Source organism: Athalia rosae, chromosome 6 (genome assembly GCF_917208135.1).
Source record: "Athalia rosae chromosome 6, iyAthRosa1.1, whole genome shotgun sequence".
Taxonomy (NCBI): Eukaryota; Metazoa; Arthropoda; class Insecta; order Hymenoptera; family Athaliidae; genus Athalia; species Athalia rosae.
The window spans coordinates 1497477-1523244 of record NC_064031.1 but is presented as its reverse complement, the minus strand read 5'-3'; the positions used below and the strand labels follow the sequence as shown (position 1 = coordinate 1523244).

Below are 25768 nucleotides of genomic sequence, written 5' to 3'. Positions count from 1 at the left end.
CGCCATAATTTTGGGGCTCTGAAAATTTTTCGATCAATGTAATGTGAACTCATCAAATCCCAATCGTATCCGAGAGCTGAGTAGTCGCACAGAAAATATATTCAGTATGAAAAACCTACCTGACTGGTTATGATTTTGATTCTCGTCAGCAAAGTAAGCCATGTTAGAGACGCCTGCAAGCACAAGCCATGCAATGGTCATTTCATTACGTTTTCAAGCAATGTTAATCAACAAGAATGGATCACAACAATGAAAAATGACTCCCCCTTTATTCCAATAATCGTTTCACTTTAACCCTTGCAAGATCATTTGCTAAATGGTTTGAACGACAAAAATGATCGCCGATCGATCATCGTATACGTAGGCAATGTTTCAGATGAACGCATGCAACATAACATGATGCCAAAGACAGTATAATAATACTTAGATTTAAAAAAATTAGAGTCTGAAACAAACCTCGTTTCGATAAGTAATGGCCAGCATGTATAGGACTTAATGGTGCATCTTCAGTCCCACTCCTGAGCGTGATTATGTGATCGAGACAAGCCTTGAAGCTAGGTCTAGCGTCGGCTGTACTCCAGCATCGTAACATTAGTTGATGCAATGCGGTTGGGCAGTTCAGCGGTTTAGGAAGTCGCCCACCCGCTCTGACGTGGTACAATACTTCAAGATTAGTTCTTGCTGGGTACGGCTGCTGACCTAACGAGGTAATCTCCCACATCAAAACTCCGAAGGCCCATACGTCGCTCTGTGACGTAAATACTCCGTCTACAAGTGACTCAGGTGCCATCCAGCGTACAGGCAACAGGCCTTCTCCTTCCTGCAAACGATGCACAAAAATTTGGTTGATTCAAGCTCGCACTATGATTGGAGATCGCTCAATTAGCGGAATTACCTTTCGGTAATAATCATTTTTGTATATATCTCTTGCCAGCCCAAAGTCTCCGATTTTAACGACCCGATTTTCACGATCTCTGGCCGATACCAAACAATTTCTGCAGGCCAAATCTCTGTGAACAAAATGGAGCTCCTCCAAATATCGACACCCTCTAGCCACATCCTCGCACATCGCTAAGAGATCTTGGAGACGTAGGGCGCCGGGGTCTATCGGCTGCAGAGGACGGCTGGCTCTTAGGTATGTCAAAAGATCTCCAGCCTTCATTAATTCCAAGACCAGTAACGGTGGATCAGTGTCCAGACAAACCCCGAGTAATCTTAGAACGTGTTTGTGCTTGAAGTGACTCATTAGCCGAGCCTCTTGCAAGAATTCAGTTTTTTCTTGCGCCGAAGCACCTTTTCGTAAAGTTTTAATGGCCACACGAGTTATACCGGGACCATCCAGATCTTTGGCATCTCCTTGAAATACCTACGTGAAATCACACGGTTAGATGACGGACTAGAAAAGTTTCCGCCGTTTTCGAAGATCAGGAGCGAGTTCAACCTACCTCTCCAAATGCCCCACTGCCCAAGAACTTGGCCAACGTTATTTGCTCTCTTTTTATTTTAGGCAATGCGGAATCATCGGGATCGTTCTGTATCGCTGACGCGTATAATGCATTTGACTGAACGAAATTTCCACGTGGGATTTCACGCAGCGTTGCTAATTCCACATCCGGCATTGTCGGGGGGATTACTACCTTCTTATCTTCCTTACGCTGTCTGTATACTGCTGAAATTCACCATTGTACGTTACTCGTGATGAATCGAGTGGCAGATATTATTTCAAAGCATCCTTGAACCGATTTGTAATACTCACGACAAAGAAAAACACCGAAGCATAAGAGCATCACGCCAAGTATCAGAGGAACGCTGAGTCCCAGTACCAGTCCCAGGTGTTGTCTGGCGACCAATATGCCACTAACTGCCTCCGTCAAATCGACAACTCCACTGATTTCGCTCCACTTTCCGAAACCGTACGCATTCCTAGCTTGAACTCGAAATTGGTATTTTTGATTCATCTCCCCAACGCTGATCCAACTAGCATCCGTTCCATTGTAGTAAAGATTCCATTGGCTGGTATCGTTTCGATTCTCTTCAACGAGATTAGAATCTTCCACAACTCGTCCTTCTAATCTATAAAGCGTTATCTGAGAACCATGAGCTTGCGCTGGTTCCCAACTGATTTGATGAACCGAGCCACGCAACTTTGTTGATATGGGAATCCCGGGTGCACTGGGAACATCACCTATGAAGGCGTTAAAAAGTGCGTTGAAATTTTATGCGTAATATAAAATGATATCTTGTTCCACTTGGCAACAAAAAAACTTTCAACTCACCCGATGTTTCAAACGTGAACCTCGCGTCGGCGGGCCATATGAAGTCTTGATTGTAATTTGGATACCTCAAGACCAATTGGAATCTGTACAAAGTTCTCGGGCGCAGATTTTGGATTATAAACTCAACTTTATCGTTCCGCTTCACGGAGTTGGTAGCGATTTGCCATTTTTCTAGTCCCACAATGGAATATTCTAGGTGATAGACAATCGTTATACTCTCGTTGGGTGCCCAGGATACGTTCATAGAGTTGATACTCTGACCTGTCAGTGTTAAATTATTCGGTTCGGGATACATTCTCACACTCAGAGGCACGCTTTCGTTGTAGCTGGTGGTAGAATGTGCGGAATAAGCGCGAACGTAGACAAGATATTCTTGTCCTGGCAGTAACGGCTGTAGCATAGCTGATAGTTTACCATCCGCAGGTTGTTCGGTGTTTTTTATCAGTTGTTCACCCTTCTGTCTAATGCCATTCACGAGTTGTGCCGATCTCCAGTGAATTTCGTATCGAACTACCGCTCCGTTTAATACTTTTGGTGGCATCCAATTTATAGAAGCTAAAGTTGGCGTAAGAGCTTGAACTACAACATTTTCTGGTCTCGTGGGCGCTCCTGCGTCTGTCCTTATTATATTACCCGGTCCTAGTTCGAGGGTAGAAGACTCAAGTTCACTGTAGTAGTTACTCAAGCCCACTTGAAACATGTATTTTGTAAAGGGTTTTAGATTCTTTGCTTCGATTAGCTTCTCGTAAGATTGCACTCTGACTCTTTCTCTATTTTTACAATCTCTAGGGTCGTTCACAAGGCATTCCGTTATGTAAACAGTGTATAACGTTGCCGGTAGGTGAAATTTATCACACCCAAAGTGTGGCACGGGTTCTGGCAATTTAATTTTAATAGAATTGGCAAATTTCTCGATGAGCTCAACATTGTAGGATACTTGTCGCGGGATCAGACACTCCGCGAATGGATAAGGCTGTAAGGAGTTTCCGATGGCTTTCAAACTACGAGCACTATACAAGTGAAACTTCTTTATCTCAGTGTCATCTGGATTCAATTTGTTTATGAAGTACACTTGATCCTGGTCTATGTTCGACCAGTAAACGTTAACTTTATCAACAGTCAGTGATGTTGGAGGTAAGCCTTTGCCACTATCTGAAATTAGCATAAAAAAACCATCCTGAATAGCCTTTCTTGTGATTGAAAAATCAACCAAACTCGGTGACTCACCTGGACTCAACACCATATTGCAAACACATCCTTCGATATCCGCAATATTCAAGTTACCCTCCTGCGACACCCAATAGATCACAGGATTATGTATATCTGTGTTATCAACGGCCATGACTGGTCTCACCAGCGGTGCAAATGGACAAGAACAGTCTTCGGCGTGATTAAAAAACGGTTGAATGTCGTCTCCGTGTAAATCTGACTGCATTATAATCCCACGATCATTTTGACTCGATTCGATCCAATAGAGTATGCTGTTGGTACAGAGATAAAACTATGACGAGGTGCGAAAAAATTTTCAATCTAGGGGCTGAAAGTATCAAGGACTCACCCCATCAACGGTGATATATCCAGTTTCGAAGCTGCCCTATTCGTAGTTATGATTTTTTCAACTTTTGTGTACCCAGCTTCCCATGCTGTTAAATCCAGACGCATGATTTGGCTACCGACGACGGTCTCTCTGTATTCCGATTCCGTCCAAAAAAGGGTCCTCGTGATCCAATCTACACACAAACTTGAGGCAGAGTTGTTCAAAGCTAAAATTTTTGTAGCGTTTGAGCTGTCGATATCCGCGATCACCATCTCTTGCATTTCATTGATCCAATAAATTTTATTTTCAGCTGCGGAATAAGCCACTTCTATCGCGATGTGTCTGGTTATCGTATCATTGATACCTCTGTCTAGATCGGAAATTCTAACAGCGTCGAGAGTTGCTACCAATATTTGTGGCACCGGATATTCAAATTCTGTGGAAATGTTTATAACATCCGTAAACCATCCAGCACCGACAATTGTATGGGCCTGTACTTTGAAGTAGTATGTCGTATTTGATAAAACTTTATCCACTTTGTATTCCAAATTTTTAGGAGGCACGTTAATTTTGTCGCAAATGGTTATCTTGGTGTCATCTTTCATGTACCAGCACACGATTGTGTAGCCAAGAATCAAGCCGTTAGGATGATCCGGCTGATCCCATCTGAAAAATGAAAAAACACGCTCGAAATGATGATGATATTTTGCCGGAAGCGATTCAAAGTTGATCAATTTTCATCGTAAATCGTACCTGAAGACTATAGAAATATCGGTATCGTCACTCAACGGCTTTTTGTTGAATTCAACAAATCCTCTAGGATTCGTAGGATGGCTCGGCTCGGCTTGGGGCGATCGTAGAATCTTTCTCGTGTGATGGGACATTCCCCAGTAGGTAAATGCTTTTATAGTCACTTCGAGTATGGCGTACGGTGAGAATCGCTCGGAGTTGTTGTACGCGATAGTAGTTTCTTTAGTAATTTCTGGATTGGCATTTGTGTTTATATGGTCGGCGTATTTTACTTCGTAGAAAACTGTTCCGTAGTTTGTGTTTCTAACGGGGTCCCATGAAACGTTGAATTTACTCCAATTACCTACGACTCTGATACTGTCTACGTTAACAGCGGACGGAAGGACGGTTATATTTTCTGAAGACAGATTTTTTGGGTATTGGTGTAAAGCATGGTCCATTATAGCAACCATTTGGAGACCAGAGAGCGTTATTCCATTAATTACAGCTGTGTTCTGACCAGACAAGTCACCTATGACCGCATTTCTGTCGTCTTGGAGCCAGAGCAAATGCTCTGAAAAATAGCAGAGGGGCCCCTGCATGTTGGAATGTTGCAGTGCGGAGAGCTGAGACATTGAAGAACTTTCGTTAAGAAACAGGGGAACTCAATTTCAAAACTGAAGATCAAACTAGGAAAACTTACCTTTTCTGGAACAATTTCTTGGTTCATTGGAATCCTTTCGGAAGTTGGTGCCCTGTAGAGTACAGAACCACTTTCGTAACTCCTGACGATCCAGTAAACAGATTTATTCTCCGTGTCCAAAGTCAGTCCCATAACTTGCTTTCCATTGAATATTTCATCAGAGTGATAATACCTCCGGTCTTGGCCATTGAGTCTCGATACCTCGACCGCGTGACCGGTTGACCAGTACAAATACGCTTCCAACGAATCAATCATAAGCTCTTTAACAATGGCCAGTATCGACATGGGTTCTTGCTGCGTTCCGTCAAGGTTGGCTCTGGTTATCTGAATTGAAAAATGGCGTATTTTTTAAGCCCCTCCAGAAACTGGGCTCGTAGAATTTGATAAATCAAAGTCTATCGACTTCACTCACGATTTGCTGCTTCGGATTGGCCCAGTAAAGTTTTTTCGATATCCAGTCAACGGCAACGCTTCTCACAGAATTAATGTGCAGTCTGTATGTTTCGTGACTGGTCATGTTGTAACAATACAGCATTGAGTTGTTGCCCACCAAATAAAGGAGGTCTTTGTACCAGGCCACATCAATTATATGATATTCCATGTCGGAGTCCTTCCAACTAGATTTTTGAATCAACGTCTCCACATTCTCTCCCGTTACGTCGCTTCTCAAAAGCCCTTCCGAAGCAGACCACAATATCGAAGCATAAGAACCGCCTTTTGGATCCCTATGGTGAAATTTCTTTCAGTTACAATCTGGGTTCTCCATGCTCTATTCCGAGCTTCGATCGAGTTTACTCACCTCAATGTACATCCTCTGAATTCTGAGGACCACGGACCTCGTCCAGCACTGGTATACGCCGCGGCTTTTATCAAATATTCAGATCTTTCTCTCAAATGATAAACGGTGTGCGAAGATCCCCCAATTTCCTCCTGATGTATCGGTTCCCCGGTCGATACGTCCTTGATTTCCAATTCGTACGACCAATTTTGCCACGCGCCTTTACCCTGTCCTCCCAGAAGGTAGGGGGCCCGCCAAGAAACCTTAGCCATGTGTGCTCCCAGAACCGCTTGCACACCTGTTGGTGGATTAACTGGGACCGGAGCCGGCTGACTGGCATCCATTAGCACGTTGACACTCACGCACGACCTGATCAAGGGGTTGAATTAGTTTGAAGTCCGAATTAATTGTAAGCGAATCGCAGGGACTTTGAGCTTGCCCTTTACCTGTCTGGGTACGAGTTGTGGAAGTATCTGTCTTGACCGGGGTGATAATCTTCTTTTAGTATATCTTGTCCGTTCGTCCAGTAAAACAAGCCGTTAGCCATTGCTAGAGATACAACATTTTTGAATTTTGGCTGCTGTGTATTGGCTCGAAGATTGGAAACTTCTCTGCCATCCAGCGTGACTGATATCACGGTATTTTGCACGTGATGTGGTACCAGTAAGCGGAAATTTCTATGGTCAACCATGAAGGCTTCTAAATGCGCATCTTCCAGGATGAGATCCGGATGAGTCTGTGGATGACGATCGGATTTGTTAGGCGCGTTTAAAATACGAGGGTGATAAAACCTCCAACCTTCAGACAGCTGGAAATCTAGTGCACTGTCTCTACGGACGAGCAGGTCGTCGACTCATGTGCATTAGTTTTCTTGGGAGTTTTGAACTACGAATAGAATCGCCTGCCGTCTCAAGGTTGGACAGAATCATCCCGGGATTACCTCGTGCTTGATACCGTTGCTGATGTCAGCCAAGTCCAGTCGAAACAAACCGTCTTTTCTGACCCAAAACAAGTACCCGTTGTACGGGTCTACTTCGATATGCGATGGTTTTGTCAGGAAGCCCGCTACGGCAATAGTGAGACCTCTTCCATCAAAGTCGCACCTAGCAATTTGCCAGACAGTAGTAGCGTGCCTGACCTCTCCCAGGACGTAAAGGTGCAGGTTGAGCCAATCGACGGACAAACTTAAAGGTTTGAAATTAATTTGATCCGGATTAAGGACCTCGATTGGTTTGGACCTCTCCGTAATTGATGTCCGATAAACGTAGCCTCCAGAATCTGAGACGAATACTTGGGCCGATGCAACGTGGATAGCGACTCCAGATATCGTGTTCGTTGTCTCGTAAATCAACGTTGGATCTTCCAGCATATCAGCGTCCTGTTTCTTCACCGTATGCTTGCCGCCAAGAATCAGTATAGGCTGCTGAGTGTCTTTGACTAAACGATAAGAGAATAAATAAATAACAAAGAATAAAGAGCTTGGACAACGATGAATTTTAGACATCTTAATAATTACCAGCTGCTTCGGGTGTCGTGGCGATGTGTATAACAGCGGGTGGTCCTTCCCCCTCGCTATTCCTCATGGTTAAACTCACGGAATAATTTTTATCGGGCTTCAAATTTTGAAACATGTAATGATAATCCGAGGCATTTTCTGAAGCTGGTATGTCCTATGTAAAAAATTATAATCACGTGAGTAATAGGAAAGGGTAATATTTTCACCAAACATTTATATTTGTTCCCTGTTAGAAGGTGATAATACTAATTAGAGCAGAGGATAGTACGCCATGCCAGAATTGGTTTCTCGATGTGGATTGGTTCGAACAAACATTAAAAATTATAAACGTTAGCTCTGAAGAGGTGTAAAGGAGCTTTAGAAGCGCAAAAAAGTCAAACTTACAAAAAGCGACAAGCAGAAAGTTAAAAAGTTCAGTTTTTCTATCAGTTACATTACTATTCTGAACTCCGTGCGACGATTAAGCGTTTGCATGCAAAATAAGGGATGGAAAGTTCTAGTTTGTCGAACCAGTCTCACATTGATTCATTTTTCCCTACACCATTAGGAAAGAAAGCATCGTACTAGCGATAATGCGAAGCACTTGAAAATGCGTAGATCAAAAGAAAGCTGGAATACTTGACAAAATTAATCGAACGTTGTCAGCAGATAGATGAAGAGGATAGACTAGAACAATGTTAAACAGAATAATATAAATCGCAATGCTCGTTGAGAAATTCAGCTATAGAGTGTTCGATTTGAGAAAAAGTGGCTGTGATACGGATAACGTCGTATTATTTTCTGGCGTGGCGTGGTATACCTTAAGCTGGGAATAATTGCCCCCTTGCAGCCGTAGGACATAGGACAAAAGTGGTCCGTTCGGAAACGGTCCCGGTTCCCAAGAAACGGAGACACGACAGCTATCTACCGCTGCCGCTCTTACAATTACCGGTTCCGACAATGGTAAACCCTCGGGTTTCGTTAATATCGGCACACTCGGCGCTGATACGATAGACTCTCGATTATGTTGCGTGGATTTCAATATCAAGGCCACGCGAAACTGTGGAAAGAAAATTTGGTATCGTTACAACGCTGATGCCTGACGACTCCAAGAGAATCGGATAATTTTTTTCCCGTTTAACGCACCCTGTACTTCGTATAAGGCTGTAAATTATCCACCAGTATTTGGTCGTCTTCTCCCCACGATTGATTTCTGCAATACTGCCACGTCTCGGCTAATTCTTCGTACATCCATTGCACCAGGTATGATATTCCAGCACCTCTTCTCTCTATGTCGATGCCCTTCCATTCCAGTCGTAAGGAAGTCGCCGTTAAGCTATCCGCGACTAAGGCAGGGGCTGGCGGTGTGCCTATTTCCTCTGAAAAATTTTTATCGATCGATGCAACTTCATGTTAAAACAAGCAATTGCAAAATTTTCGAAACAAATGCGACCCATTTCAACAGGCATACATTTTATTCAATCAATCAATTCGAACTGGTTATGGACGACCGAGAGCAAGAAAAAGCTTTCAAAGAGTACGACCAGATCTTGGATGGATTGCGAGCGGATTTTAACGAGAGCTGGAAGACCAAGAAGAGGGAGGCTCTGACCCTGGACGATTTTGTACGTTACAGAACGCTGGGGACAGGGGCTTTCGGTCGAGTGATGCTCGTGAAACAGAAATCAAATGGCGTTTACTACGCGATGAAAATATTGGAGAAGGCAAAGTTGATAAAGTTAAAACAAGTGGAGCACACTGGAAACGAAAAACGAATATTACAGAGCGTTAAATTCCCGTTCGTGATCTACATGGAGTTCTGCTTCAAGGATAACTCCTACCTCTACTTGATCCTTCCTTTCATATCGGGTGGAGAAATGTTCTCTCATTTAAGACGAATGGGAAAATTCGACGAAGGATTAGCCAGATTTTACGGAGCTCAAGTTACCTTGGCTCTCGAATATTTACATCATTGCGGCTTGGTCTATCGAGATTTGAAACCGGAAAATATACTGATAGAAAAAAATGGTTACTTGAAAATAACCGATTTTGGCTTCTGCAAACTGGTCGAAGGACGAACATGGACCTTGTGTGGTACGCCCGAATATCTGGCGCCGGAGATAATCCTCTCCAAGGGATATGGAAAGTCTGTAGATTGGTGGAGTTTTGGAGTACTCATATACGAAATGAACGCTGGTTATCCACCCTTCTACGCTAGAGACCCCATGAAAATCTATGAGAAAATTGTTTCCGGAAAGTATAAGTTCGCCAATAATTTTGGAGAGGATTTGAGGGATCTATTGAGGAACGTCCTGCAGGTGGACCTCTCCAGACGTTACGGTAACTTGAAAGACGGACCGGCCGACATCAAGAAGCATCGTTGGTTTAGATCGATTGACTGGCTCAAGATATACTACCAAACAATCGAGCCCAGTTTCATACCTAAAAGAGGAAACGTTGGTGATTCGAGCAACTACGATCAATATGACGAGGAGGAGCTTATCGTTGACAAAGTGGACCGTTACGCGAAAGAGTTTGCCGACTTTTGAGAACGTTTTTAGTTAACAGATGTACACAGTTGACGATGATTATTTCCTGTCATTCCACAAATTGTATTAGACTTAGTGTAACATTATATGTATATATACGTAGGCATACGTTAAACTGTCCGAATATCCGAATGTTAGTGATATTTAGCTGTAACGCTCTTTATCCCTAATCATTTTCAATTTACCTTTGAGTTGTTGAAAATATCTGTCCAGAGCATCGTGGCATCCAAGCACACAGTATAGTTGTTTAGTTGGAAGAAGTTCTTGCGTACCGTTCTGAAAGAAAAAATGAAAAAAAAATACATATACACATAACGATAAAAATTCGTCTAATGATGTTGCTTCACAATGATTTCAATTAAATAACATTGAAAAAGAAACTCACGCAAACAGCTCGACAGTTGGTTTCCAGTGCTGATTGCCACGCCGCACATCCTTTGGTACACTGAAAACATATGATAATTAACTATGGATACAATGGTTTTTTACTTATCGTATATACTTGAATTGATTTTCATCAAAACGTTGGGACGAATTTGTGCGTTTTTTTTTTCAACTTTCTTATTTACTCAAAACCACATATGAAGTGCGCCAGGAGCATTGCTGACAGATGCAACTTCAGTTTCAAGATAATTACTTATAAACGAGCCCTGTACGTCTTATAGTTCTTGGCTTAAGTGATTGATGACATTTTTCAAGGGCCTTATACGTATATCATACGTGTCATGGTCCGTTTAGGATCATATTTTAAACCGACTGCAGTAGTTTTGGTTTTTGGATGAAAAAAATACTTAGTGTATGTCTTTTCTCGAGGCTAAACAAACGCAAACCACAAAATGCTACCGATTTTTTAAAAGACGATGGAATGTCTCGTAAATTAGGATTTCTTAGACAAAGTGGAGAAAAACGAATAAAAAAAGTATCTTGCCCAGCTTCCTGAGAAGCGAGCGTAGATTAAAATTTTAAATTTCAACTCTTCCGTTTCAAATATAAGTAAAGTCTTAATTTTTCCATTTCTTTTGTACATTTTTTTCTTCTTTTTTCCTAGGCAACATCAAGTCGTTGGCACGTGCCGCGGTCGTCGCGCCCACGTCTAGATTAGAATTAATATCACGGCTGCCTTTGCAGAGTTTTTCTAGAGGATATTGAGGTTTCTCTCAATTTTAAAACCCCGTTCTTATTTTTTTTCATATAAAATTAAGTCTACCGAGACTCGTGTAACGTGTACTTAATCGTGTAAAGTTCATCAAAAAATTCCAAATCTATATGTTTACACGTACAAAGATTCTTGCATTTGCGTATGTTATTTCCAATTATATTTAATGTTCCTCATTATTAATATATAATCGTTATTAATTGAATTACTAATGATAAACAATTCATGTTTACAACGTTAATGTTACCATAAAATTTTAAACGTGATTTGAAATTCTGACCGAAGAATTGAAGGGGTGGAAAAAATGAAAAGAAAAAAGAAATCAAAAAATTCCGTTGCAAAAACACCGTGTAAAAATACAATAACATGATTGATCGCGGAGTTATCTATTAGTATTATCTATAAGTTCTTCTATTATTAATAAAAATAAGAAAATAATTTGATGTGGTTTCTTTCTATTACTCCATTTTATAATATTACTATATGCGTAGAAAAAGACATCCCCGTATATATACGATTGCATCGTAGTAAATATAATATCCCTTGGGTCAATCCGTCTGAAAAGGTCGAACGTTTCTGATAACCGATAAGGACATTATTAATTTCATCTTCTATATAAGTTATTACATACATACAAATAACACGCTACAACATTGGTATGTAGGTATGTATTGGAAATTCATGTGATTATTTTTAAAAAAATTTTTTCTTTGCGTTTCCATGGTGCAGTTTCTGATTTTTTTTTTTGGATTTCTCTATTCAGAAAATAAGGAGAAACGAGATGACATTTAGAAGGTTGAAAAATTCGTGAGATTAAATACATAATTTAGAACCTTCGGAGCAAAATATGTGTAGATATATAAATAAATAAATCCTCCTTGTTTTAAACGATGACCTTCTTTACCGACACATATTTCCAACCACGTCACATCCGGTTTTTCCACCCCCGCTCGCAATTGACGTTATTATTGCAAGTATAACATGCTAGGTACATATAGGAGTACGCGGGGCAATGATACGAGAGATCAAATTGTTAATATACCTCTACCGCATCTAACTTATTATAACGACTGTGAAATTTCATTTTCTTTTTTCAGAGCTTTTAGGTTTTTTGTTTTCCATTTGTACAAATATTTTTCTCCCTTCCCCACACATCCATCCGCGTCGAATCGACGCAGTTTCTGTCGTTTGATGGCACTAAGGAGTAGAGAGAAAAATTACACAAACTCTGAAAGATTGCAGCAAAAATTCTGTACATTTCAAAATTCTTTATGTCTGTAATTTTTGCACTATTTATTCACAGGTACCTTATTTTTAGTGCGTGCGTTATCAACGATTACATTATACGTAATTCGTGTATATGATATGTGTCCATATGATACGTATACATAATCTACTGATTACGATTAGAAAATGACAGGTATAATTGAGGTAAAGTGGGCGATTGCATTTAAACGAATAATAGTAAAAACACGAGCCAGAAGTTATACGACTACGACTGCGAGGATGATACGTAACGTAAGATAATACATATGTGTACATAAAATACGTATTACTAGTTACTACGTTATGTACAATATATGTACACGCACACACATAGCTATATATTACATAAACATCTACGTACTCGCAGGACAACCCGCGAAGCTCATACTGCCTCCGCGTATACCGTCGCTAATTCCTCACTTCCTCATTAAATCCTCGACACACATTACGCCCCCTTTTACCCCCACTATCTCCTCCTTCCCCCTTGCTCCTTTCTCCTTACCCTGCCCCCCCGTAATCTACTATGCACGTACACTATAGTACGCATATCTCCAACTCTTGATCCTCATGCCTGGCCGTTGGTTAATAATCTTCATGTGACTGAGCATGTAAATATATGAGATACTTCACGTCAAATCGACCAGGTTTCGATCCTACTTTTTGAAAAAAATTAGAAAAATTGTTATCAATAATAGTAATAATAGTTTGACAATTAATTCTTGTTAATTGAAAGAAAAAAAAACAGAAAATGAATTAGAATAAAATGAGAGAAAAATTTGAGGCACAATTTGTGGACTGTGTTTACTGTACATGTGAATCTGGTAGTCGCCAAGGGGTGGTCTGCATAATATTTTTCACCGGAGATCTGTTTTTTTTCCTTGCCATTATTTGTAAGATGTCAAGTGCGTCTAGCTTCTGGTGACTGAATCATTTCGGACCGAAGCCCCTTGAGGTTCGAGGAGCTGCATTTGAGTTCTTTTTTTTGCCCTTTTTTTAAAAAATTCACATAGCAGTTGGTAAGGCTATACCACCACTTGAAAAACATCCAGTTTACATCGTCGTGAATTCATAGATAGATAAAACAAACCAATGAAAATTCAGTTAAGGGTTCGCAGTATGTATGTAAAAATAGTTTGTCCTTTCTTTTCTTTTTTTATTCTATTTATTGTGTTCGTATCCTGGATTTTCTGATATTTTACTGTAATTATTAATCATGATTCGATTGTCCCATGCAATACACAATATGATAGTGTATATGGAGATACGGATTGCTGCTCTCGTATTATATCCGGTTTTCAAAATGTACCTGTTCTTTTTTCTTTCACTTTTGCTTCGCATAATTCATATTTCCGTGTATATACATATAGGTATGTACGCACGTATGAAAATTATTTTATCTGTATGTACTGCTGTATCTAGGTGTGTATGTGTACCTTTACATACATGTATACATACGATTAAAGTCGCACGTCAATTTGGCACAACATCCGCTAATAAGGCAGCTAATACAACATTTGTGTACGCTCTTCAATTTAAAAATACGGTGCCCTTTATTCGTATAAAGTTTTTTTTTTACGTAGAGTATCCAGACGCAGACTCTACACCCCAGGAAGTTTTCATTTCTTCATTCATTCATCCATTTGTTCATTCATTGTGCGTATAAATTAATTATTTTGTGTTTCTATCATTACAGATTTTCGTAGGTGCAGTGTGATTTCTTTTGATTTTTTTTTTAACATCTGTGGAAAACGACGAGCGACTCACCTGATCCATTCTACATCTCACCCCACATCCCACTTCTGAATTTGCGTCGTCCGTTCGATTCTGTAACAAGAAGAAGAAAAAATGATAGAATGCAAATAAACGGAAAATAAAAGTTCAATTTACTATAAACTGAGTTGATCAAGTACGTTCCCAGGCTCGGTATTAGGAATTCAAATTATTTGGCCGTTGAATAATTTGGTTTCTACTCTTTTTTTTTGTTGTTGATATATTTAGTAAAAAATTCCGAAACTTTTAACGCCCTGTACGATGTGTATAGCACGGTTCGCTTACCACCCCTTGTACTATACATACCTTTACATACGTATGAATATGTAAATGGTAAATTACCTACTTGTGAAATTGACTAACTGCAGTAGTGCATGTTAAGGAATTTCGTTGGAACAGGGATTGCCGAACCGTTCAATTATTTTAATCCACACAACGAAAGGAAATTAGTCTATGGGGTAGTTGAAGGGAATTGTAACCCCTCCTTTTTTTATTCACATACAGCGTGGTATTAAAAACCGGAAATACACCTGCGACCGGAAGCTCGTTGTAAGGTGAATTTCGCTGCATAATAACGTGAAATACAGGTGCTACCATTATCGCAGGTTAAACGGCGAAAAAACGACCGGTAAAAAAAAAATTTGAATAGGTAAATTCAAAGCTAAAAATGAATTTCTTAAATATTACGCTGTACACGTTTCGGAAGACACTCTGCTTTTGCTATATGTCAGGCTTTTGATATAATTTACAGCGTGCATTGACTAGATTTTTTTTTTTTCATTCGATGATTTATGCGCATCACCGTAGCTACGGGGGGGTTGGAATTGAACCGGATGAAACAGTTTACCGTCTTTTATAACGTCCACCGCAGCCAAGCGATTCAATTTAGGTTTTCAATGCCCCGTAAGAGTTAAAAATCCCTCGCCCTGCTATCAAATAAAAAAAGGACCGAAAAAGTTAGTCGTTACAGGGCGGGAAGAAATATAATAAAATAAAGGAAACACCACGATGTACAGGATGTGAAAATAACGAACTTCTTATACCTGTACGGTACGTAACGGAGGTGCTGGCGTGGTGGGTCAAAAAATAAAAAAGAAAGAAGAAAAAAAAGAGACGTAAAATAACGTAAAAAAATCTAACGAGCGCTGCAGTATGTAAAGTATATAAATGTAGTCCATGCACTTCCTATTTTCAATAGTCAGAATTTTAATGCAAAGGACACACAGTTTTTCAACATCAGGATGCATTTTTTTATCAGATTTTTTTTTCTCCTCTTTTCTAAATCACTAGGCTTTTACAAACGCAACGTCTTATGCGTCTGAATTCCGGTCACGGTCTGCTACCCATCGACCAACTGTTGCACCTTATATAAAAGTATATGGTACATAAGCAACTGCACACCACCTACAAGTTAATTTTACCATGTATACAGGTATATATGTACACGTATATTTTTTTCCTCAATATTCTTCCGGGGTTCCGGCGCAGCGGACCTTGAAGAGAGGATTTTCGAGTCAGTGATATACGGAAGAAGCCGAAATCTGCTGTACTATGCGCGCCCGTTAAAATTATAATAAGTTACAGGGTTGTAGCCCAAGGGGTACATTACAAAGGGTTCATTTTTTTCGTCCAATTTTAGTTCCTCTTTAATTTTGTGCATCCGCTTTTTTTCTTTTCTCGGTCTCGTCGCGTCGTGATTTTCGAAAATTTTTAATTTCTGTCTTGGATGAAGAAAAATCATGCGACACGGGATGAGAGATGAGAAAAAAAGAAAAATGTGTGTTGTGTAGATCGAATATCCAGTGGGTGTGCACCACCTATCGTGATCGAGAAGCAATCGAACCACCGTGTGACTTTGCAACGTCGAATAAATGGGGAGTAAAAAAAGTAAAATGAGCTAAAAAGAAGAAGAAAGGTGGAAAAAAGTACAGCGAAACTTGACACCGTGTGTAGTTCACCTCAAAGTTGAAACATGGGCTGCATATACGTGTACACAATGTTATATACCTATATACAAAGGTTTATGTGAACGTGACACAAACGCACTTATATATTTATTTATTCGTGTGCATATATTTTCACGTGCATGTATATAAAACCTCCCCGTGCATGGGAGAACTCCAAGTTTCATGTACTTTTAGGGCTGTCCTGCACTTCGTGAGACTTACTGGTGAAAAAAAAAAAAAAGTAAAAGGGACGAAAAAAGTTGCTGCACTCCAAGTTGAGATCAAGTTTCGAAGGAATTTTCAGTTATTCATACTGCGACGCATCGCACCTTATATCGATCTCCCAAGAAACATGGGGTCGTAATTCCCATGGAAAAGAAAGGGTTGCGATTCCTGTAAGTAGGTCGTAACTTGAAAAGTTTTGAAAGAAAAAGAAAATTATCGCTCAGAACGGAATTTGCATGGATCGATTGACCATCGATTCGATGGTTCCGGATTTTGAAATCTATTATACGGATAATCTAATGGGGATTACGCGATTATACAACTTGTGTAGACCGTAATGGGTTATGTATTTTATTGAAAATTGAGGTCAATTCGCAATAAACGGACAATTTCACGTCGGAAACTCGATGGGCGTCATACAGCGAATAGTGGGTATTACCGCAATCCCGTCGTAATTGGAAAAAAAAGATAATTATCAATTACATCTCGCAATGATCTAATTCTATCATATTGATTTTGAAATCGTATTCCATAAGACGGAGGGAAAAAACAAACTGATCTGATCCTATCTCAGTCGAACCAAGAGACGTTTAAATAAATGAATTAAAAAATGGATTAAAAAAAGTCGCGAAGCCTTCTCCAAACGCATATAAGTTTTAAACATATTTACACATATTTGCGTGTGTACATATAAAGCGCATGTGTATAAACTTTAATTGATGAAATTACGTCATGCGACAACCGCCAAACTCTGGTTCCCATAGGATTTGTTTACTGACCACTAGTTACACTTTATATTCTTTATAAATTCGAGAAGGCTAAGTACGTGTACAGCGGCACCCCGATGATGATATTCGTTCATATTGTACGGCTTCAAGTGTACTAGTAGTTGTCCTCTAACAAGTAGACACGTGTGAGATAAGAACGTTAATTAACGTATAAGTTTTAATTTCTGAATCCCGAAAACGATTTTCACGTCATTTTTTCCACGGCGGGGTACAGAATATGACAAAAAAAAAAAAATCATTTCACCTGTCCACCCCTAAATGATAGAGTAACAAGATTTTTAATCAACACTTTCCGGACAATATTAAAGACGTATCCCACAAATGCGAGCAAAAAAAGAATACAAGTTTTTTTTTCTCCAAGTTTTCTCTCCGTCTTCTTTGCTTTTCATTTTCCTTGACACCTGTGAGTGCAGAGAGTCGCATTTGAAGGGTCGCCTCGTATACAGACATCTATATACCTGTATACCTATATACCTATGTGATACATTTAAGCTTGTTCGCATAGGTAATTTAAAACAGTGTATATTTGAGGCTACAGGATGTGGCCAGCCGGAAGTCCATTGTGCCCCTCTCGCAACGTTACGAGCTTCCATAGGTACAAAAAAAGGAAGAAGAAACGAAAAGCAAAATCAACAACAAAAAAAATAAATAAATAAATAAACCACACGCACGATATATATACGATTTGTATGAAGTATGTATGCGTGTACATAGCCTGATTATACAGTACTGTAATACCACAATGCGCACGTGTATAACGAGCATTACACGGGGGTCCAGATTACTTATTTTATTTTTTAATTTTTTTTTCCTCCCTTTCCTTTGAACCAAAAAAACTTCATCCGATCCGGTCATCGATTAGCGTAATTATTGTATATAAGGTTATACGATATAGATGAATAGATACACGTACATACGATGTATAGGCTAATTATAATCGAAGCGAAGTTCAATTTGATTTTATGTTTCTGTTTTGAATGATACGTTTTTTCTCACTTATTTGAAAAGTTTTCTCCTTTTCTATTTCTTCTTCTATATAGTGCATTTTTTCCATACCGTTGTTGCAACATGCAACTTTATATGCAATCGTTATCTCTCTACAGATGTCTGTATACGCGTGTACATTTGTACATTGATATATACTTATGTATATGTGAATATTATATCAAATTTTTTACGAAGATGATCGACACGAGGCGAAATCGATCACTCAAAGTCTAGGCGTGATCACTTACTATGATATCGTATTGACACATGCACACGTCAAATTTTACTAGAATAATACGTATTAGTGTACGTACACCGTGTCGTGAAAATAAAAAAACATCCCTTACAGTACCTTGCTTTTTTGTTATCTTTTCTTTTCGATTTTGTGTATGTGATAGATGTATGTAACGATAGCTCTTATATGTTTGAGATTTTCTTTCTCGTTTATGTCATTATTTGGGATGTACACGTATGTAGTTTTCAGTGATCACTCTCTATGGATTTTACTGTAAAATATACATACATATATAGTGGTTACGCAACTAGAACAGGTCAGCCCCTTCTAACCTCGAGATATAAATATGTATAATAACAATAATCATTGTAATTATTATCATTATCATAATTATTTTTATTTTTATAATTAAATGTATGGCTATGTAAATACTCTTGTTTACGGCTATGTACGTAGTAGACGATACCACCCCCGATATTCATCACGCGTCACATAAAAAGAATGTTAAATACACACAATACATGTATACCTACTGTACATATGTACATGCAACATTTACACATACTTATATAAATCTATCTCATAGATTTCGGTGTTATTTTGACCCATAAATTAGAAGTTGTTTATTATATGTTTTCTTTTTGCTTTTTTTGCTTGGTTTTTTATTCATCATGTATCGACGATGATGAAAATTGAGGGAGAAATATTTGAAATGAAAGAAAAAAAATAGATAAAATAAAAAAAAAAATCAAACAATCTAATACTTAATTTTATCAAATACAGTTATGGAATTCTTATCGTCTGTATAAGAAGATTGATATATATGTGTTTATGTGTATGCCTAGTAGATAGATGCTATTTATTGGACTATCGGACCACAGCTTTTTCATTACCAATTTTTTTCTTGTTGCTGACTTTTCTTCTTCCTTTTTTCATTTTTTGTTCATTTCAAACTATTTCAAACGATAACGAATGTATTACTGTAAGGTAGAGATACCTAATTGTTTTTTTCTCAGTTTTTTTGGGGTGGACGTCGACGGTATTTCAACATACACGTACCGCTTGATATTAATTTACAATAACGTATGAATAATATGAAAACGAAAGAGAGTAAAAAAATGAATTAATGAATAATTGAGCTCGGTATATGTATGTAGATACTATAATTATATTATGTTTGTAATTGATTGTCACTCTAATAAAAGTATATATTGTGTGTGTGTGAATTATGAATTATTCATCCCAATTAAATAATGATTCAATAATTCTGTGTATAAGAAAGAAGAGAAGAAATGCATTTGGATTATACGTAATGTATAGATTGTGAAAAATCGTTGATTGCATATTTTTGGTCGCTTCTACAGATAATAAGTACGTAATTAATTTTTGGCGGGTACGAACCACGAGGAGAAAAAATGCGTTAAAGAAAAGAAGAAAAAAGAATCTTGGAAAAAAACTTGTAATAAACAAAAAAAGAAGCGTCGAAATTTAATTACTGCTGAAACGATAAAGATATTGTATCGGCGCATATTGAGAGATTGTCTCTCTACTTGTATTTTCACAGCAGGTTTATATCTCTCTTCGGTATTTGCTTTTTGAATAACCGAAGAGCGTTCCATCGAATGATGATACTAAAATACAGTTTATAGTGATAGAAATTTTAGAAATTTCAACGGCATGTATACCGCTGCCGCATCTTTTCAACGAGATACAACCGCGAGAGTTTAAGGCCACGTTCTGGTCTATGGGTTTAACTTAATTAATGAATATTATACAGCTACAGTCCACATGCAGCATACATGTTCCTGCTAGTGCAGCAGCTGAAGGGGTGGAGAGTAAAGAGAAGTTTTACTCAATTGATACGTCCTTCGCGTACCGCTACCGGCAGCCATTTTTTCATGCTTTTTACTTTTTCTCTCTTTATGGTCGTTTCATCTCCATTTTCCTTTGAATACGCGTCTGACTATAGATCGAAGAAAGAAGTAGGGAAGTTTTATGAACCGCTCTAAATAAAAATGGAAACGATAGTTATCTTCGAATTGTTTATACGACGAAAAAAACTGAAACAAACTCTAAAAAAGAAACAGAGAAAGGAAATTTTGATAAATTACGCAACTCGCACGACGTATATAATGAGAGTTGTGTAGTATAAGTCGTATTATTATCGATACGCAAGAAGCTACAATCAAATCAGTTTGAATTTATTATAATTAAAAAAATTTTGCGTAATTATATATACACGTACATGTGTGTACGTAGATGTTTGGTTTCATTTAGAAAAACGAAGGAGGGAATCCTTATCACTCTAGTTGGTACGATTATAACAAAAATGATAAGTACAACATACGTTAATATAATATCGCCACACAATCACTCGTACTCTTTACGCGTGTAGTGTCATAGTTTGTTGGCGTATTTTTTAGTATTTTCTCTCGATCCCCTCATATCCACGCTCAATGGATATGACTTATTATACAGAGATGTGTGTGGTTTTTTAAAAACAATTTTAAAAGCAATTAAAGCCTACAATCAACGCGCGAGATCGACGAGCGTGAGCTACATATTTCCGATGGCACATTTCGCAGATATCAATAAATTTTTTTAATGGATCTCGAGATGAATCGGATAATTAATTCCGGATGGATTGTTGTTGCTGTTATCCTTATTCTTATAGATACCTGGTTGAGGTCGAGGTCAGGACACCTTGCTGCGCACTCGTCTTGTAAACTGATAGGGGAAGTTCCGAAGTCCAAATCCTCCGGGAGGAGTCCTGAGACTCCATGAAAAAGCGCCAGCAGCCTCAACAGCAACACGCATATTTGGATCCCTGACATAATATTTCACCCCCTGACAACCACCCCCTGCATAATATACATCTATGCAATGTACAGTATCACGTCGCACATCCGGTTCCGATTTTTTTTTCACTGAATTCGAAGCCAGATCGTTCGAATTGTTTTCAATATTTCAAATACCTTTGACTAATAGAGAAAGAAACTATTAAATTTAAACAAAAACGAACTCACTACACACACCTCGATTATATCCTCTGCAGCATATTCAGATTTTTTGTTAGTTCTTTTTGTCTTTTCAAAACACTTTGCTTTTCTCACCATACATACTGTATATTGCGGAGCGGCAAAATGTTCCTCATTTGTATTAATATTTTTTCAATTTTATAAACTGTTAATCATCTTCAATATTGATATCATTATTATAGATTTATCAATCGTTAAATACTATCTTATTTGCTTATAATTCTTTGTGAGCGAAATTTGCTTATTTCATCCAAACTAATTTACGTAACAGTTGGTGCTTTTGCGATAAAGTAAAGTGTTCTTTTAGTTTTTTTTTTGATTAAAATTTGTAACTACCATGGCATGTAATTCAAAAAATTATGTCTGGGTAGACTCGAAGTAGTGATAAAACAAGAAAAAAGAGTCTGAATGTGATTCTCTATTTTCTCGACTGGTTTTTCACTTATTTTTCATTCTTTTAAATATTTTCTATACACACTGCACGGACACACGGGGATTGTTCCTCATTTCACGTACGATTCAACATCGGAAAAAGGAGGAATCACATACACAACAGATTTTGTTGATTTTGCAATCGACACAATAAATAAAAGGAAGTAAAATTGAAGAAACTAACAAAACTATACGACGAAATATAAACTTAATTCAACACCACTACATACGCATCGCACTTCAGGGGGTGAGTTTATTGTAATTTGTTAGGACGTTGCTCTTTCGTAGCACTATATAGTAAATTGTTGTTCATAAATGTTGCGCCTTGCGGGTGCGCGCACAAGAGAGCAACTGAAGTCTGGGATCGCTAACACAAACCGAAAAGTCCGGCGATGACGAGAGTCGAGGAATTCCCCCACTATACCTTCCTCAGATACTCTCAACGGTCATTAACAACAGAAAAGGGGCTGCTAATACGGCCCCTAATTATGGTTTCATTTTTTCCGCTTGATCTTTGTCTCCATAAAATTTGATTCTTCGGTCATTGGAAATGAAAAATCGATTACAATAATTCATAATCTTATCATTTCCAATATTTCGAATAAAAATCATTTTCAGATGAAATTAAATCTACCTCATAGCTGATCAGGTCTGGTTCTATCTTGTAGTAGTTGTGAAAAATATAAAAATCGTGGGGGTGGGGTAGATACCAACCCCTCTGTGATAATAAACATCCTACCCCGAGGGATACTCATGCTTTTAAAACCCCCTGAACAATAAGCACTCACTTCTATGGCGATGCTCATGGGGCCCTTATTTGCCTGACTTCAAGTCCCTCAATTGACTGCAGTGCACTGAAGTAATCACGCGAGGATGCTCTTCAGCCGCCCGTAGGAAGACCTGAATAAAAGGAATGATTATTCAGGGGGAGGAGAGGCATGTTGATGTCAACGGTTTTTCGAATACCGATGTACACCGTGGATCGGTACAGGCAAAAAGCATAAAATTAGTCAACCAAAGAACCGATAGTTGAAATTATTGGATAGTTAAACATAAAATCTTGTGCTCATTGTTTACAAATTTCACAATGGTCGTAATTGGCAGGCTGACCCGCCGTTCTTTCAATGCAATGACAATGTTCATTCATGAATTTGTACTTTTGTGAACTGGATCGGACGGCCTCTAATGCGTGGTGTAACCGAATACGATTGTCCGAGTTTTATTTAATAGTTTATCACTTAATTAATGGCTTTATTCATGAATTTCTTTCACTGAACTTCAGGGCAACGTAGATATTAACATGTAACACGACCGTGTTGGTACCCCACGCGATTCAATTGAGGGTAATGATTGAAGAAAAATTTAAAGATGGCTTCCCATGCGTTAGTTAGATGTGATAACGAATTTTCCTATTATAATCGTTATTTAAAAATGGCAAAACGCGAGGCCATAGATACCGTATATTGTATATTTATGGATTCTAAAATATTATAAAGTTGAAGCACTACAGGTCGTCGAGTGGCAGATGGTCATTTAGAGATTGGTTTCAAATACCCACATAAATTTGGCCGAAGAACTTTATAACGAACCGACGCGCGCGCTCCGCCACTTAGATGTTTGTGCGAGCTAGATCAATTTCGCGTTCATACTTCATGTCACACTTGTGCTACCCCCGATCATTCTCCCATCCTTACGAACAATCGTATATGTTACATTCTCCCACATATGTATTTATGTATATGTATAAATACTATAACGGAATACAAGAGCGTCCCTTACGTTGCACATGAGATTTCTTTTTTTTTTTCTCCCATTTTTTTCCACGGAATGAGTTGCTCTGTATGTTCGGTGTTAGTGTACATTATATGCGGGTCCAGACCGCATCTGATCGTCGGCATATAGACTGAGAGCAATAGAGGTTCTGACCTTTGACGTTCTTTCCATTGTGTTCATCACACTTTAGGGGGGGCAAAACAAACCGAGAAAAGATCGTCAAACAAACCTTTTTTCTGCTCTTCGCTTCGTTTCTTCTTCTTCTTCTTCTTCTTCTTGTTTTTCTCCTCAGATTTTCCTTTTTTTCCTCGTCTGTCTGCCACATCAGGCTCCTCATCTCCGACGCCTCGATGATCGGGTGTAATAATAATATTCTCTCGTTCCTCGGAAACCTGAAACCTTATAAATATTGTACCTATATTGGTCATACCTACTGGCATTATACATACCTGTGTGTATAGTATACTATACATATTTGTATTTACTCCGTTTGTTCTTCTTCTTTTCCTTTTCTCTTGTTCCGCTTTCTGTATTTACCTTGCAGGACCCGAGGAGTGCCCCACGACTTTGTTAGAAGAGATCAGCGATGACCGTTTATTTCGAAGTTCGAATTCTGCGTCAAGTCTCCCCTTGGAATGCGACCCAAAAAATCTGTAAAATGGAATCCAACTACAGTTAACATTTCCGACTTGATACTTAAAAAATTAGCCTGTTTTTCAATCTAAATTATTGATTCAATCTTTTCCGAGTTTTGCTTGATAGAAAGAAATATAAAAAAAAAAAAAAAAACAGAAAAGGGCGCATCGTAAAAATCACTAACGCAATAACGTCGTGGAGTGATCATTCAATTGCTGTTTGTCCTGAAATTACATCAACCCACACGTTGTTACATGGGACGTCCGAAATAATTCGGATAATTTTTCATTGAAATCGCGGGTAAAACTTCAGGCCGGTAAATAAAAAGAAGAAAAGATAAAAGTAACAACGACGATGGGATCGATTGTGTTATGAAACGCGTTCAATTCCAATCTCAACGCAACACGGCCGTTATACAGGTTGGTATAGCGAGTATGACTTCCTGCGGAAATAACCAATGTACGCACTCTAGCCTGCACCGGCCAGGCCTTTGGAGGAACGAACGTACGATGGAGATCGGAGCCCGTTCTCCTGTTTGTTATGTGCGTAACCAACACCCTATGCAACTATAAAACTCGTTAATCGCATCGCTCCTATTGGTTGCATAGATTTCTTTATCAATTCATCGTTAAAACGCACATCACTCACGTCATCAGCTGCACCCGCTGTAGCATCCTTATAATCCTTATGTAAATCCTATCTCGTAACGATTGAAAAAAAAAAAAAAACGTTACAGTATTTATAACAAATAATCGCTGTACCGATCTTACTGTTTACGTTATAATCTTATACAGATATTGAAAATGTATATTTTCATCACCTCAATTGAAAGAGAATCTCAAAAAAATTGCGATCATTGTTTCTATGATATTCAAACTTTATCTTAATTCGGAGTATCAGAAGTAAAATGAGCATAGGTCTGTATTAGAGCGATTAGAGGGATGTGGGAGATGGATACAATAATCCTCTACTATATTAGGCAAGTCAATCCATCCGTCTGCACCACGATATTAATAGTAATAATATATGTGGGGTCAGGGGTGCGGGTGTTGCTAGACATGCAGCCCGCTTAATTTTTATATATAACATAATATGGGGCATCAAACATCAACTCGGCCAAGTTCCGACCCTCCCGACTGTACGAGTATTTTTCCAATTTTTACGTTGCTGTTCTTTTCTTGATGGCAGACATTTAGAATTGTTGATCTTTTTTTTTTCTCAATTAGAACGGTTTTACTAATTATACTCTAATGCGTGTGCGGCCCTTGGAAACTTTCTGGAATCGTCTCCGATGCCAGCCTTCTTCAAACATCAAGGATGACGTAGGTTTACAAGTTTGTTCAGTTAGGATTACTAATTTATAATAATGGGACCCCATTGAACTACTGCAGTGCGGGATTAGAAATACATATTTACGTGTACTTATGAAATATACCTATAAATATATGT

At 38.6% G+C, this 25768-nt stretch overlaps 2 protein-coding genes across 8 annotated transcripts in view; one reads left to right on the top strand and one right to left on the bottom strand.

Annotated features, from left to right (window-relative positions):
• LOC105690732 (proto-oncogene tyrosine-protein kinase ROS) overlaps positions 1 to 25768 on the bottom strand; it is a 29140-nt gene that overhangs the window by 2003 nt on the left and 1369 nt on the right. For 2 of the 7 annotated variants that reach the window (XM_048656873.1, XM_048656871.1), the window contains 23 exons: positions 24133 to 24334; positions 23913 to 24075; positions 22699 to 22810; positions 14254 to 14313; positions 10453 to 10512; positions 10253 to 10343; positions 8665 to 8897; positions 8339 to 8578; positions 7540 to 7693; positions 6964 to 7460; positions 6470 to 6759; positions 6045 to 6392; positions 5658 to 5970; positions 5246 to 5569; positions 4567 to 5168; positions 3835 to 4479; positions 3504 to 3757; positions 2277 to 3428; positions 1757 to 2185; positions 1446 to 1669; positions 896 to 1366; positions 457 to 820; positions 120 to 173 (listed from right to left, as the gene is read on the bottom strand). In XM_048656873.1, coding sequence (XP_048512830.1) covers positions 120 to 173; positions 457 to 820; positions 896 to 1366; positions 1446 to 1669; positions 1757 to 2185; positions 2277 to 3428; positions 3504 to 3757; positions 3835 to 4479; positions 4567 to 5168; positions 5246 to 5569; positions 5658 to 5970; positions 6045 to 6392; positions 6470 to 6759; positions 6964 to 7460; positions 7540 to 7693; positions 8339 to 8578; positions 8665 to 8897; positions 10253 to 10343; positions 10453 to 10512; positions 14254 to 14313; positions 22699 to 22716 — 6823 coding nt within the window. In that variant the 5' untranslated portion in view covers positions 22717 to 22810; positions 23913 to 24075; positions 24133 to 24334. Of the gene's footprint in view, positions 1 to 119; positions 174 to 456; positions 821 to 895; positions 1367 to 1445; positions 1670 to 1756; positions 2186 to 2276; positions 3429 to 3503; positions 3758 to 3834; positions 4480 to 4566; positions 5169 to 5245; positions 5570 to 5657; positions 5971 to 6044; positions 6393 to 6469; positions 6760 to 6963; positions 7461 to 7539; positions 7694 to 8338; positions 8579 to 8664; positions 8898 to 10252; positions 10344 to 10452; positions 10513 to 14253; positions 14314 to 21118; positions 22253 to 22698; positions 22811 to 23912; positions 24335 to 25768 lie in introns of those variants that run through there. The other 5 variants (XM_048656872.1, XM_012408794.3, XM_012408795.3 and 2 more) reach the window with 5 other exon arrangements.
• Positions 8887 to 10253, top strand: LOC105690673 (cAMP-dependent protein kinase catalytic subunit alpha-like). Its single transcript, XM_025747209.2, has one exon. It carries the CDS (start codon positions 8919 to 8921, stop codon positions 10065 to 10067), a length of 1149 nt encoding a protein of 382 aa, XP_025602994.2. The 5' UTR covers positions 8887 to 8918; the 3' UTR covers positions 10068 to 10253.